Genomic DNA, 14,556 nt, shown 5'->3' with positions numbered 1-14,556 from the left:
AGGCAATCCCCAGCCTCAAACGATCCACAGCTTGAATTGTATGCACCTCCTTCACTAAGCAAGCACCTCAAAATAAAAGCACATGGCTTCTCATAGCGTAAAACCGTTCAGCAGTTTAATGAAATATTAAAAATGCACACTTACATGTCCATACAATAATACAGCCCATGGGGTGGGGCGGGGTTACTGATGAGGAAGTGATCCAGCGTGGTGGACGAACGCTGAGGGGGATGAGGAATTTGGGAGTTCGGTTCTACTTCAAGCCCAGCCTGGCGGCCTCCGCATGGGGGAGAGCCCATTTATAAAAAACTCTATGCGCTGTATTATTCCATGGACATGTGAGTGTGCATTTTTAATATTCTATTAAACTGCACTTCATCATCCTCCTCCTCACACCTTACGTCCATAGTGTCGCCTAGCTCAGACATATGAGGTGGTGTAACTTGCTTAACGCCTTCATCTTGTTGTAACAATAATGGCTGTGAATCAGTTAATTCCCCACCAAATAACTCCTGCGAAGTGTTAAATGTAGCGGATGTGGTGCTTGTAGTAGCGCTGGTGGCTGCGGAAGATGAGGTGTTCTGTGTTAAATAGTCAACCACGTTCTGACAATCTTGGGAGTTGATGGGACGTGCCTTCTTCTGAGCACTATACTTTGGTCCAGGGCCACACAAAATCACGTCAGCACGACCTCGAACAGACCTGCCGGGTGGCCTGCCTCTGGGTCTGCCTTTGCCTGATGTTTTGTCCATGTCGGGGGGGATGAAGTGAAAGGTATGCACTGACTTGACTAATACAATGTGCAGTCACACAGGTGCATTGAAAGGTATGCAGTGACTGGTATTACAATACAATGTGCAGCTGTCTCACACGTGCTGTTAACAGGTATGCACGGACTGGTATATTAAACAGCGTGCGGTCACACAGGTACTGTGAACAATTATGCAATGACTAGTATTACTAACGTGCAGCTGTCACACACACAGTTACCGTGAACAGGTGCAGTGACTGGTATATAACACTGAGTGCGGTCACGTAGGTAGGTGCACTGAACAGGTATGCAGGGATTGGTATTACAAATGTGCAGCTGTCACACACACAGGTACCGGGAACAGGTGCAGTGACTAGTATATAACACTGAGTGCGGTGAAGTACGTAGGTGCACTGAACAGGTATGCAGGGATTGGCATTACAAATAAGCAGCTGTCACACACACAGGTACCGTGAACAGGTAGTCACTGAATGTGCTGGGCCTGGCAGTGGCGCAGTAGGAATTACCAAGGAGCCAAGGGCCAGCTGCGACTGACTGACAGGGCTGTATATGCGATACACATAATTGATCCTTTTTAGAAATATATTAAAATATAACTTTTATTGATTTATATAAAATCACTTATTATTTTTTTGTTGTTTTTAATTTTGCAATTACACACCCATAACAGAGTAGGGTTAATAGTACTATAAGGAGCATATATGTCCACAACAGGATTTTATAGCAATGCTCAACCCTATACTCTGACTAGTTTGCTGTTAACTTGCTACATATAAGATAATACCCCCCACCAATCCAACATGTTTCAACTCCCTAATTGGAGTCGTTGTCAGAGAAAAGTGCTTAAGTGTAAAGGTTGCTAGTGCATTAAAAGAAAGTTAAAGCATTATATATACATCTAGTATGAAAAACAACAAATGAGAGCAATGTGCTCTCTTGCTCTGACAGCATTGTCCCAATGCTGTCAGAGCAAGAGAGCACATTGCTCTCGTTTGTTGTTTTTCATACTAGATGTATATATAATGCTTTAACTTTCTCTTAATGCACTAGCAACCTTTACACTTAGGCACTTTTCCCTGACGACGACGACTCCAATTAGGGAGTTGAAACATGTTGGATTGGTGGGGGGTATTATCTTATATGTAGCAAGTTAACAGCAAACTAGTCAGAGTATAGGGTTGAGCATTGCTATAAAATCCTTTTGTGGACATATATGCTCCTTATGGTACTATTAACCCTACTCTGTTATGGGTGTGTAATTGCAAAATTAAAAACAAAACAAAAATAATAAGTGATTTTATATAAATCAATAAAAGTTATATTTTAATATACTTCTAAAAAGGATCAATTATGTGTATCTTATAGAAATTAGATTTGTGAATTGAGGGCTGTATATGCAACAAGTGTCTATGGGACACAAACAACAACAACAAAAATAGATCACAAGAACAACATTTGCTCTCAAAAGAGCTGTTGAGGGCTGCTTTTTAGCAATAAGTATCAGCAAGGACCAAGCTAACAAGCCTAACAAGAGCCTAACTAAGCTTTCCCTATGTCTCTCTGCAGCAAGCTCTCCCTTCTCTAATTATTGCAGCCACACGAGTGAGTGAAATGGCCAACACTGCCTGCCTTTTATAAGGGGGTGGGGGGCTCCAGGAGGGAGTGTAGCCTGATTGACTACCATGTGTCTGCTGACTGTGATGTAGAGGGTCAAAGTTGAACCTAATGATGTAGTATAGGGGGCGGGTCGAACTCTCGAACCACCGAAGTTCGCATGTTCGCGTTCGCATGCGAACCGTTCGGGCCATCTCTACCTGCCATATTGAAGCTTTGACTAAAATTTCAATGTTTCCAGCCAGTAAGAGCTCCCATAGATTCATACAAGCTGTTTTGTGCATGCACTGCCCACTGTTGGTGGATGGAAGCTATGACCGGCTGGAACTAGCAAAGACCCACAGACTATGATGCTGTATGAAAGACAAGCGCTTGAGTGGGGAAGATGCAGCTAATTTTGGCAGATTTTTGTCAGAAACATCTGATCTGCATGCTTGTTCAGGGTCTAAGGCTACATTTTTTAAGCGGCAGAGGACCAGCAGGACAGCCATGCAACTAGTATTGTTTAAAATTAAACAAATATATCAGCCTCCATATCCTACTCACTTTACTCACCTGGGACTCTCTCCAGCCCCTTGCAGCCGACTGTCCCACGCCGACCGCTCTGCTCCCGTCACTGTCCCGGTCTCCATTCTCGTTTTTCAGGCCGACCACGGGGTCGGCCTTACTGCGGCTCTGCGAAACGCCGCTGTCAATCATGGCCACGTGGGCCATGGCGAACTGCGCAGGCGCAGTAGTTCTGTGCCTGCGCAGGTCGCCGCGGCCCACGTGGCCGTGATTGACAGCGGTGCTTCGCGCAGCCGCAGTAAGGCCGACCCCTTTAAAAAGGAATGCTTTTTGGTTTTTAGTTTACTGTGGATTTATTATGTTTAGAGCTATATTTTGTGGATTACAAACATGATGATGCAATATTAGCTTAGAACTCCACCATAGGCTACTTTCACACATACAGCATCATGTTGCAGTACGCTCGCTCCCCCTTCACAGTGGCTATTAGTCTCTATGAGACTAGCCACACTACCTGCAGTGTGACGCAATGCGGCAGAAGTAGTTCCAATGACACAAAGGCGATGCAGACTCTGCAGTGCATTAATTTGCCAGGATCGGTTCTAGATTTTTTGCCGTCTGAGGCAAACTTATGAGGAGGCCGCCCCCCCAATAGGTAGTATAATTACCCCCAATACAGGTAGCCTGGAGGGGGTAGCAGCCAGGAAGGGGGAGGGGGGCCGTCCCCCCCTCACCTTGGGCTCCCCGTCTGTGCTCTGCCTCCAGTTATTTGCACAGTAATAACCGTCAGCCAGGCAGCAGGGAGAGCAGACTCACCTACTTCCTGGATCCACTGTTGTGTTCCACCGCTCACGTCACTTCCTGCAATGCCGCACACTGCACTTTGGTCAGGGGTCTGACCTCCCTCTCCCCACCCCTGTGCACGCTGCTCCCCCTTCCAGGCTGCTACCCCCTTCAGATCGGCGCCCCCCCTCCCTCACGGCAGGAAGCCTCCGACCCCCACTTCTGCTGCCTGAGGAACCGGCCTCACCACGCCTCATGGGTGGCCCGGGGCTGTGCATTGCTGAGCTGTACCGTGCGGCAGACTTTTGCTTCTATGGCACCGCAGCAATCTAAATAGTGACGGTGTTGATTGGCTAAAAAAACGTGACATACTTTCTTTCCAGCAGGGAGCATGTCCTTGTTCAGGGGGTGGAGCTATATATACAGGGCTGGACTACCAACCAGGCAAACAAAGCAGTAGTTTTGGGCCCCAGTCAGAGTCTAAGGGCCCCATCAGCCAACCAAGGAGCCAGAATCTTACTTTCTATCAGCCCTTCAATGGCTGGAGCTCCTCCATGCCACAACTCTTCTCTGCACTCTGTTGACTCTGCAGCAGCATGTCATCCAGCCCAGACAAATGAGCGGGCAAGCAGTGCCTGTTTCTATGGTGATGGGGCCACGTGCCAGCCCCGCTCACTCCAGCCCAGCCTGTGCAATCAGGCGTAGACTGATGATGTCAGCAGTGTCAGGCAGGTTGAGTACACTGCTGACGTGACGCACGCTGACTGCACAGGCTGGGCTGTAGTGAGCGGGCTGGTACACGGCCCCATCACCATAGTAACGGGCGCTGCTTACTCGTTCAGTCGTCTGGGCTGGATGACATGCTGCTGCAGAGTGCAGAGAGGAGTTACAGCACAGAGGGGCTCCAGCGAGCGAGCGGCTGATAGAAAGTTAATTGCTGGCTCCTTGGTTGGCTGCATGTCGGGGGGCTGCCCAATCTCTAAGTCCGCTTAGGGACCCATTCGGACTTAATCCGGCTCTGTATACATATTACCCTGTCGGCACAGTCTGCCGCAGGGTAATGTGCAAGGGGCAATGGTGAGGTGCCATTGTCCTTCCCAGGGCTCTCCTGCTGCTGAACTATCACACTACCATGTGTGAAACCAGCCTAAAAGTTAAACAAGCTTTGTAAGTCCAAGAAAGTCCATGTTTTGCTGAAGTGTGGTAAAGATATTGTGGCTCCTCAGAGAAAGATAAAGCCTATTAGTCACCCGGTTCACATTGGCCTAAAAACAGAAGGTTTAGTGGACCATAACGGATTGGACAAGAACAGATGCAATGGATCCACTGTTAACCAGTCGATCCGTTCATATTGGTCCATTCGAATGTATCCGTTCGGCACGTTCTGCCAAACAGACCGCAAGTTTGGGTCTGCTCATATTTTTTCAGACCGACGGTTGCTTCACATTGACCGCAAGCAAAGGCCACGTTTACACATAGGGCGGGTTTCCACTGCAGAGTGATGCGAATGCGGCTACGTAGCCGCTTCGCATCACTACCGCTGCTGGCCATGTCACTTCCGCACCCACCGATGCGGAAGTGTATTGTAGAGATGGGACGCGGCTGCGGGCGGATGCGGGCGTGCGATAATCTGCAGCATGCTGCAGATTCTCGGATCGCACCGCACCGCTCCGCACAGCTTGCACGCAGTGGAAACTCTTCCATTGCCGTGCATGTGTTTCAGCACACACGCGGTGCGATGCGACTATGTAGCCGCATCGCACCGCACCGCACCTAGTGGAAATGGGCCCATAATCAGTTGGTCTCAGTTGTAACTGTAAGAAAAATGATTTTTAAAGTAATTCCCATGTTTTCCTATGGCACCTTTCACACTTAAGGGCCCGTTTCCACTACATGCAGATTGGATGCAGAAAAACTGACTCCAATGAATGCCTATGGGACATTCATTAGAGTCCGTTTTTCTACATCCAATCTGCGTGTAGTGGAAACAGTCCCTAACGCGTTTTTACTGAAATCTTTTTCACAATGCACTTCTATGGAAAAAACGCATACCAACACGTACTAACGTCTACTAACACACACCAACTGATTAAGTGTAAAAGGGGGGTAACAGTCACGGGTGGAAAAATGAGCCTTTTAACAGTTTTTACATGGATCATTTTCTGTTCATGCCAGTGTGAACTTTGTTTTTACCCATAACACTTTTAGGTAGGGTTCATACTTGGTTCATCTTGCATTTTTTCGAGTTGCAAATTTGCATTAGAACAACCAGCCCAAATGCACATGTTGCCCAGATAAATGCGTTGGAAAATACCTGTGTGGTTTCTGCAGATGTGTGTATGAACATATCCATACAACTTCAGTTTTCAGTATAGGAGACCTCTGATTATGTATTTATTATCATCATAACAGTCCACATTTCTGAAGTATAATTTAGGGTTACTGTAAAGTAAGCTAAACCACATTTTATTGGGCAAAGTGCATTTGCAGTGCACACAGTCTATTATCCCACCTCTGGATAGTGTAGTAAATAGGCAATGGCCCACTTCAGCACTGTAGATGTGGTCTCCACGCCTGCTCCAAATATATCCCCTACGGTCATGAGGATGTGATCATCTGTCAGACCCACTTCCTGTGATGTGTTGCTGTTGTTGTTTTCCAGGCTGAGTTTTGCTTTCAGAAGAGCATCCATCAAGTCACTGACAGTTTCACTGCAGAAGGCGTCCTACAGAATATATATATAGAGACATTTTACAACACAAACACAAATCTACCTTTACTCCTGCTATTGGGTACACCTAACAAACAATACACCTAACAACAAACAATCCTGTGTTGCACAGTATACATGAGAAATTAGTGTGATAGTAATGTAATGACCTAGGTAGCAACTCTCTAATGGCCCATACTCACGGGCTACAATTGTCGCTGCAACACGCGTGGCGCGCGTGTTGCGGCGACAGGTCGCCCGTGAGTATGCGCCGTTGCACGGGCGCGCACCCCGAACTGTCGCCCGTCGTTGATGTCGCCAGGCGATTGAACTGCTCAATCGCCTGGCGACAGTCGCCGCCGCAACTCCGCCGCAACTGTCGCTAGTCCGCGTGAGTACGCGGACTAGCGACAGCAACCTCCATTGAGGTATACGGAGCTTCCGGCGGGGGGAGGAGGAACGTCGGCGACAGCTTCCGTCACGCCGCTGGTCCCTCTTCGACGTGTGTACGCGGAGGGACCTGGCGAGGAGCTGTCGCCGGCCTGTCGCCCACACGCTCACGTGTGCTGGCGACAGGCACAAAAAGTTGCCCGTGAGTATGGGCCATTAGGTTTCTTCTAATACTATTTTATATAACAGTGTAACATAGTAACATATAATAATTCCACAAAGTATCTGAACACATACGGGTTACCAGCCGCCTTAATGTATCAAGTATCAAAATTTATTAGTCAATCAAAAACATACATAATCTCTAATAATACACATATGAAAAAGAGCAATCATGATTGAAAAATTTAAAATTGCGTATGCAAAAACTAATATAGCCATCAAGACAGCACTGATAATTCATGACCCGGTTCAATATTGCATATGGACAATCCCACACTTGCATAATTCAAGCATCCCGCGCATTCATACTGGTGCCATATAAATAGTAAGTAATTATAGTGGGGGCCCTCTTCAAAACTTTATCCAGTCCAGCAAAATCCATGCAACGACCACTGTTAATGGAGTTGGATAATCCCCTTACTTAATGTCCACAGTTTTGGGGCTAATGTGCTGGATATCCCTAGAACTGTTGTTAATCATATATCCATAATAGGGAAAAAAAAGGGTGGATCTCACCACAGGCAGGCAGTTACTGATGTCCACTTAGTTTGACGTGCATCACAATTCCATTCATGATTCTGCCTGACCTGTGTAAATGCCAACCAAACATTGATATGTGTACGTATGGCTGCCAGCCTATTCAGTAGCCCGCTGTATCACAAGTAATTTGGTAACTATGTCTGGTTTATATAAATGGTGACTGGAGACTGACACATGCACGGACAGCCGTTCGCCTGTCTAATAGCCCGCTGCAGTATAAGTTACGCTATTAGTATGGAGATGGGGCGGGCCTTCAGACTGTTTTTAAATCACCTTGTTGTATGCCAAGGCCACACCCTGATGAAGCGTCACACATGACGCGAAACGTCGGTGGGCGGAGCCACGCAGCCTGAGTTCTCGGCCACGCTTCCGCGCTGATGCGCGTTTGGCGTCTTGCTTCCCGCTGTTAGCCTCACTGGAGAAAGCAGCTAACCGGAGTGTAACCGGACTGTATCCAAGCAGAGGTGACCTGATCGCTAGGCGGAGCGGATGAATAGAATGGCTCAATACCCATTGTTGCTACCTTTCAGCGCTGAATGGAATTGTGATGCACGTCAAACTAAGTGGACATCAGTAACTGCCTGCCTGTGGTGAGATCCATCCTTTTTTTCCCTATTATGGATATATGATTAACAACAGTTCTAGGGATATCCAGCACATTAGCCCCAAAACTGTGGACATTATGTAAGGGGATTATCCAACTCCATTAACAGTGGTCGTTGCATGGATTTTGCTGGACTGGCAAAAGTCTTGAAGGAGGCCCCCACTATAATTACTTACTATTTATATGGCACCAGTATGAATGCGCGGGATGCTTGAATTATGCAAGTGTGGGATTGTCCATATGCAATATTGAACCGGGTCATGAATTATCAGTGCTGTCTTGATGGCTATATTAGTTTTTGCATACGCAATTTTAAATTTTTGAATCATGATTGCTCTTTTTCATATGTGTATTATTAGAGATTATGTATGTTCTTGATTGACTAATACATTTTGATACTTGATACATTAAGGCGGCTGGTAACCCGTATGTGTTCAGATACTTTGGCTATCATTCATAAAGCATTTCCGCATGCGGAAATGCTTAATACCGCTGACTTTACCGAACCCTGAGCAAAATCCCCATTCATAAAGACTCTTTCCGCATGAAAAGCTGACATTCCCGTGAAGAGCGATACATTTCCGCCTTGTGCGGAGTTTTTCTAGATTAATCTAGAAAAAGTAACAAACACGTCCATTCATAAAGATTAGAGCAAGCGGTATGCGGAAGGAAAATACCGCTTGCTCGACAGTAGCGATAGGCGGGCTGATTACTTGTAAATGAATGGGACCGACCTCCCAAGCAGCATCAGACAGAGGAGCGCACGGAGGGAATCGGGCAGCTTTTATGTTTCCGCATGTCTTCCGCCACGCTACCGCCAGCTTCCTCCAGAAAACCTCCGCACTTGTATCGCAACAGGCAACTTCTTTATGAATGACCACCCAGAAGTCTTAAGTGCCGCTTGCGGAGAAGAACGGTGTTTTCCCGCACTACCGACTGGTCCTTTATGAATGATAGCCTTTGTGGAAATATTATAGTGCAGGGGTTTGCCCCACCCACTATTTTTTATGTGGGTAAGATGGTCAAGTATTCAGGAACTACCGCCACGGGCAATTTTTGCCCATTGTCTCTATATTGTTAACATATAATAATCCCAGAACATGGCAGAATACTATACTGTTGCCCTGATGCAAGTAACTTATCCCATGAGATCATTTTTCATCTTATGTACAAAATAATATTTATTTTGAGTATTTTCTTTCTGGGGGGTCTTAAAGAGGAACTGTAGTGACAATAACATAATTATTAACATTTACAGATTTTTTACAATATTCATTTATAGATTATTTAGTCAGTGTTTGCCCATTGTAAAATCTTTCCTCTCCCCGATCTTACGTTCTGACCTCTTTAGCTCTGCCAGTTGATCTGTACAGAAAGTTCGTTTATGGAGAGTTCTATTCTATGCAAAGAGAGAGATATGGCTTGCTTGGCAATTGGAAAAAGCTGTTATTACCCGTAACGCAGCGACTCCAACGAGGTTCACAGACAGCAAACTGTCAGGCTCTTGGTCATGACATCACACTCTGGGAGGGGTTTCAACACAATATCAGCCATACAGACCCCCACTGGAGAAAAGGTAAAGATCTCTCGTGGGAAAGGGAGTATCAGCTACTGGTTGGGAAGAAGTTCAATCCGTGGTTAAAGTTCCTCTTTAACTCCTTGAGGACCAAAGGCTTACACCCCCCCCCCCCCCCCCCCTTAGTGCCCAGGCCATTTTTTACTATTCAGCACTCTGCAGCTTTAACAGTTCGCTGCACATCCATACAACTTAGCACACAAATGAATGAATTGCCTCTTTTTTTTTGCCACCAACAGAGCCTTCCGTTGGTGGCATCTGATTGCAGCTGCGATTTTTATTTATTTATTTTTATTAATTTTAATGTTATTTAACTTTGAATAAAAATATTTTTTTTATTTCTCTCTCCCAGTGAGACCCAATCACCATGATTGCCTCTCATAGATATCAGACTATGGGCTCGATTCACAAAGCGGTGCTGACCCAGTTAGAGATTTTAGGCGTGATAACCATTGCACCACGCTGGTGAAAAGCCAGTTTAGGCGTGATAAGTTTAGGTGTGATAAGTTTAGGCATGCTAAGTTTAGATAAGTGTACATAGCGTGCAAAGTCCCGCACGCAAAGCAGCGCCATTAAACTCTATGCGAAGTGCACTAGACTTTGCTAGCGCTAAACTTTTGATCAGCTGTGCACTGCGGTGCTAACGCAGTTGGTGCTTAAACTTATCACGCCTAAACTTATCACACCTAAACTTATCATGCCTAAACTTATCACACCTAAACTTATCACACCTAAACTTATCATGCCTAAACTGAGTTTAGGCGTGATAAAGGGCTTTTCACCAGCGTGCTAACTGTTAGCACCGCTTTGTGAATCAGGCCCTATGGGCTCGATTCACAAAGCGGTGCTAACCCAGTTAGCATGCCTAAAAGACTTTAGGCATGATAACCATTGCACCATGCTGGTGAAAAGCCAGTTTAGGCGTGATAAGTTTAGGTGTGATAAGTTTAGGTGTGATAAGTTTAGGCATGCTAAGTTTAGATAAGTTTAGATCGCTAGCAAAGTCCCGCACGCAAAGCAGCGCCATTAAACTTTATACAAAGTGCACCAGTCTTTGCTAGCGTAAAACTTTTGATCAGCTGTGCACTGCGGTGCTAACGCAGTTGGCGCTTAAACTTAGCATGCCTAAACTTATCACACCTAAACTTATCATGCCTAAACTTATCACACCTAAACTTATCACACCTAAACTTATCATGCCTAAACTGAGTTTAGGCATGATAAAGGGCTTTTCACCAGCGTGCTAACTGTTAGCACCGCTTTGTGAATCAGGCCCTATGAGAGGGATCAGATTCGGAGCCACTCTAGGGGACAGCCAAGTGACAGGGCTGTCCCCAATACAGCGCTGCAGTAGATTGCAGCGCTGTACAAAGGGGAAAAAAGCACTTTTTAACAGCCTGCCAGTCGCGGTCGCGGGCTAGCAGGCTGGTCTCAGCAGGGAACGATCACGCATGCGCGCACACGTTCCCTGCTAGTCCCCGCCCACCGCTCTTGACACCGATCGGAGTTAGGCGTTCCTGTGGGAGCCACTCTGCGGCCGCCGATCGGCGTTAGGCGGTCGCAGAGTGGTTAAAACATATTTTATTGAAAAAAGGTTTGAAAACAATCCCAGTAAGAAAACTCAGGTGGGGAGAAGTGCCTTTATCAACCAAGTATATACTACTTACAGGGAACCTGAAGTGAGAAGAATACAGAAGCTGCCATCTTCATTCCTCTAGTAAACAATGCCAATTGCCCGACTTCTCTGCTGATGCTCTGCTCAGATCAGATGCTTGGAGGTTGGTGTGCCTCCACAGGCTACATGCTTGTTGACAACTAAAGCCAAAAGCTCAGCAAAATATTTAGGCAATTAGCATTATTTATAAGGGAGTGGTGATGGAAGCCTCCATATTCCTCTCACTTACAGACGAGCCTCAAAATTTCGAGCAAGCCCACGGCACACCATGCAATGCCATTTAAAGGACAACTGTAGGGAGTCTGCCATGTTTTATTTTTTTCCTTTTGTTCAATACCAGTTGCCTGGCTGTCCTGCTGATCCTCTGCCCCCAATACTTTTAGCCATAGCCCTTGAACAAGCATGCAGCAGATCAGGTGTTTCCGACATTAATGTCGGAACTGACAAGAGTAGCTGCATGCTCATTTCTAGTGTTACACTACTGCATCCAAATAGTCCAGCAGGGCCACCAGACAACTAGTATTGTTTAACCACTTGCCGACCACCCACTGCACAGAGGCGGCCGGCAAGTGGATCCCGCAAGGACCGCCGCATGCACAGAGGCGGCGGTCCTTGTACGGGCAAGGGCGGCGCGATCGCGTCATTCGTGGACTGGCTCCGTCCACCTCGCGCTGTAACCCGCCGGCCGTTCGGAAGCGCCGGCGGGTTACTAGCACCCGGATCGCCGCATACAAAGTGTATAATACACTTTGTAATGTATACAAAGTGTATTATACAGGCTGCCTCCTGCCCTGGTGGTCCCAGTGTCCGAGGGACCACCAGGGCAGGCTGCAGCCACCCTAGTCTGCACCCAGGCACACTGATTTCCCCCCCCTGCCCCCTGATCGCCCACAGCACCCCTCAGACCCCCCCCCCTGCCCACCCCCCAGACCACTGTTTGCACCCAATCACCCCCCTAATCACCCATCAATCACTCCCTGTCACTATCTGTCAACGCTATTTTTTTTTATGCCCTAAACTGCCCCCTGCTCCCTCCTGATCACCCCCCACCCCTCAGATTCTCCCCAGACCCCCCCCCCCCCCGTGTACTGTATGCATCTATCCCCCTGATCACCTGTCAATCACCTGTCAATCACCCATCAATCACCCATCAATCACCCCCAGTCACTGCCACCCATCAATCAGCCCCTAACCTGCCCCTTGCGGGCAATCTGATGACCCACCCACACCAATAGATCGCCCGCAGATCCGACGTCAGATCACCTCCCAAGTGCAGTGTTTACATCTATTCTCTACCCTAAACACCCACTAATTACCCATTAATCACCCATCAATCACCCCCTATCACCACCTGTCACTGTTACCCATCAGATCAGACCCTAATCTGCCCCTTGCGGGCACCCAATCACCCGCCTACACGCTCAGATTGCCCTCAGACCCCCCCCTTATCAATTCGCCAGTGCAATATTTACATCTGTTCTTCCCTGTAATAATCCACTGATCACCTGTCAATCACCTGTTAATCACCCATCAATCAGCCCCTAACCTGCCCCTTGCGGGCAATCTGATCACCCATCCACACCAATAGATCGCCCGCAGATCCGACGTCCGATCACCTCCCAAGTGCAGTGTTTACATCTGTTCTCTACCCTAAACACCCACTAATTACCCATCAATCATCCCCTGTCACTGCTACCTATCAGATTAGACCCCTATCTGCCCCTAGGGCACTCAATCACCCGCCCACACCCTCAGAACGCCCTCAGACCCCAGCCCTGATCACCTCGCCAGTGCATTGCTTGCATCTATTCCCCCCTCTAATCACACCTTGAGACACCCATCAATCACCTCCTGTCACCCCCTAGCACTCCTACCCATCAGATCAGGCCCTAATTTGCCCCGTGTGGGCTCCTGATCACTCAGCCAAACCGTCAGTTCCCCCTCAGACCCTCTTCCAATCACCTCCCCAGTGCATTGATTGCATCTATTTTCCCCTCTAACCACCCCCTGAGACACCCATCAATCACCTCCTGTCACCCCCCTAGCACTCCTATCCATCAGATCAGGCCCAATACAACTTGTCATCTAAAAGGCCACCCTGCTTATGACCGGTTCCACAAAATTTGCCCCCTCATAGACCACTTGTCATCAAATTTGCAGATGCTTATACCCATGAACAGACATTTTGAGACATTTGGTTTCCAGACTACTTACGGTTTTGGGCCCCTAAAATGCCAGGGCGGTATAGGAACCCCACAAGTGACCCCATTTTAGAAAAAAAGACACCCCAAGGTATTCTGTTAGTGTATGACAAGTTCATAGAAGATTTTATTTTTTGTCAAAAGTTAGCGGAAATTGATTTTTTTTTTTTTTTTTCACAAAGTGTCATTTTTCACTAACTTGTGACAAAAAATAAAATCTTCTATGAACTCGCCATATACCTAACGGAATACCTTGGGGTGTCTTCTTTCTAAAATGGGGTAACTTGTGGGGTTCCTATACTGCCCTGGCATTTTAGGGGCCCTAAACCGTGAGGAGTAGTCTAGAAAACAAATGCCTCAAAATGACCTGTGAATAGGACGTTGGGCCCCTTAGCGCACCCTAGGCTGCAAAAAAGTGCTACACATGTGGTACCGCCGTACTCAGGAAAAGTAGTATAATGTGTTTTGGGGTGTATTTTTACACATACCCATGCTGGGTGGGAGAAATCTCTCTGTAAATGGACAATTGTGTGTAAAAAAATCAAACAATTGTCATTTACAGAGATATTTCTCCCACCCAGCATGGGTATGTGTAAAAATACACCCCAAAACACATTATACTACTTCTCCTGAGTACGGCGGTACCACATGTGTGGCACTTTTTTACACCCTAAGTACGCTAAGGGGCCCAAAGTCCAATGAGTACCTTTAGGATTTCACAGGTCATTTTGCGACATTTGGTTTCAAGGACTACTCCTCATGGTTTAGGGCCACTAAAATGCCAGGGCAGTATAGGAACCCCACAAATGACCCCATTCTAGAAAAAAGACACCCAAAGGTATTCCGTTAGGAGTATGGTGAGTTCATAGAAGATTTTATTTTTTGTCACAAGTTAGCGGAAAATGACACTTTGTGAAAAAAAACAATTAAAATCAATTTCCGCTAACTTGTGACAAAAAAAT

The 14,556-nt window shown here is 46.8% G+C and overlaps 1 protein-coding gene across 1 annotated transcript in view; it reads right to left on the bottom strand.

Annotated features, from left to right (window-relative positions):
• Window positions 1–14,556, bottom strand: part of CYP17A1 (cytochrome P450 family 17 subfamily A member 1) — a 55,366-nt gene that overhangs the window by 14,717 nt on the left and 26,093 nt on the right. The window contains exon 5 of the mRNA XM_068257530.1: window positions 6,189–6,401. Within this exon, the coding sequence (XP_068113631.1) occupies window positions 6,189–6,401 (213 nt within the window). The remainder of the gene's footprint in view (window positions 1–6,188; window positions 6,402–14,556) is intronic.

Source organism: Hyperolius riggenbachi, chromosome 10 (assembly GCF_040937935.1).
Source record: "Hyperolius riggenbachi isolate aHypRig1 chromosome 10, aHypRig1.pri, whole genome shotgun sequence".
Lineage (NCBI taxonomy): Eukaryota > Metazoa > Chordata > Amphibia > Anura > Hyperoliidae > Hyperolius > Hyperolius riggenbachi.
The sequence above is the reverse complement of the archived record's forward strand: the minus strand, read 5'-3'. Positions and strand labels throughout refer to the sequence as shown.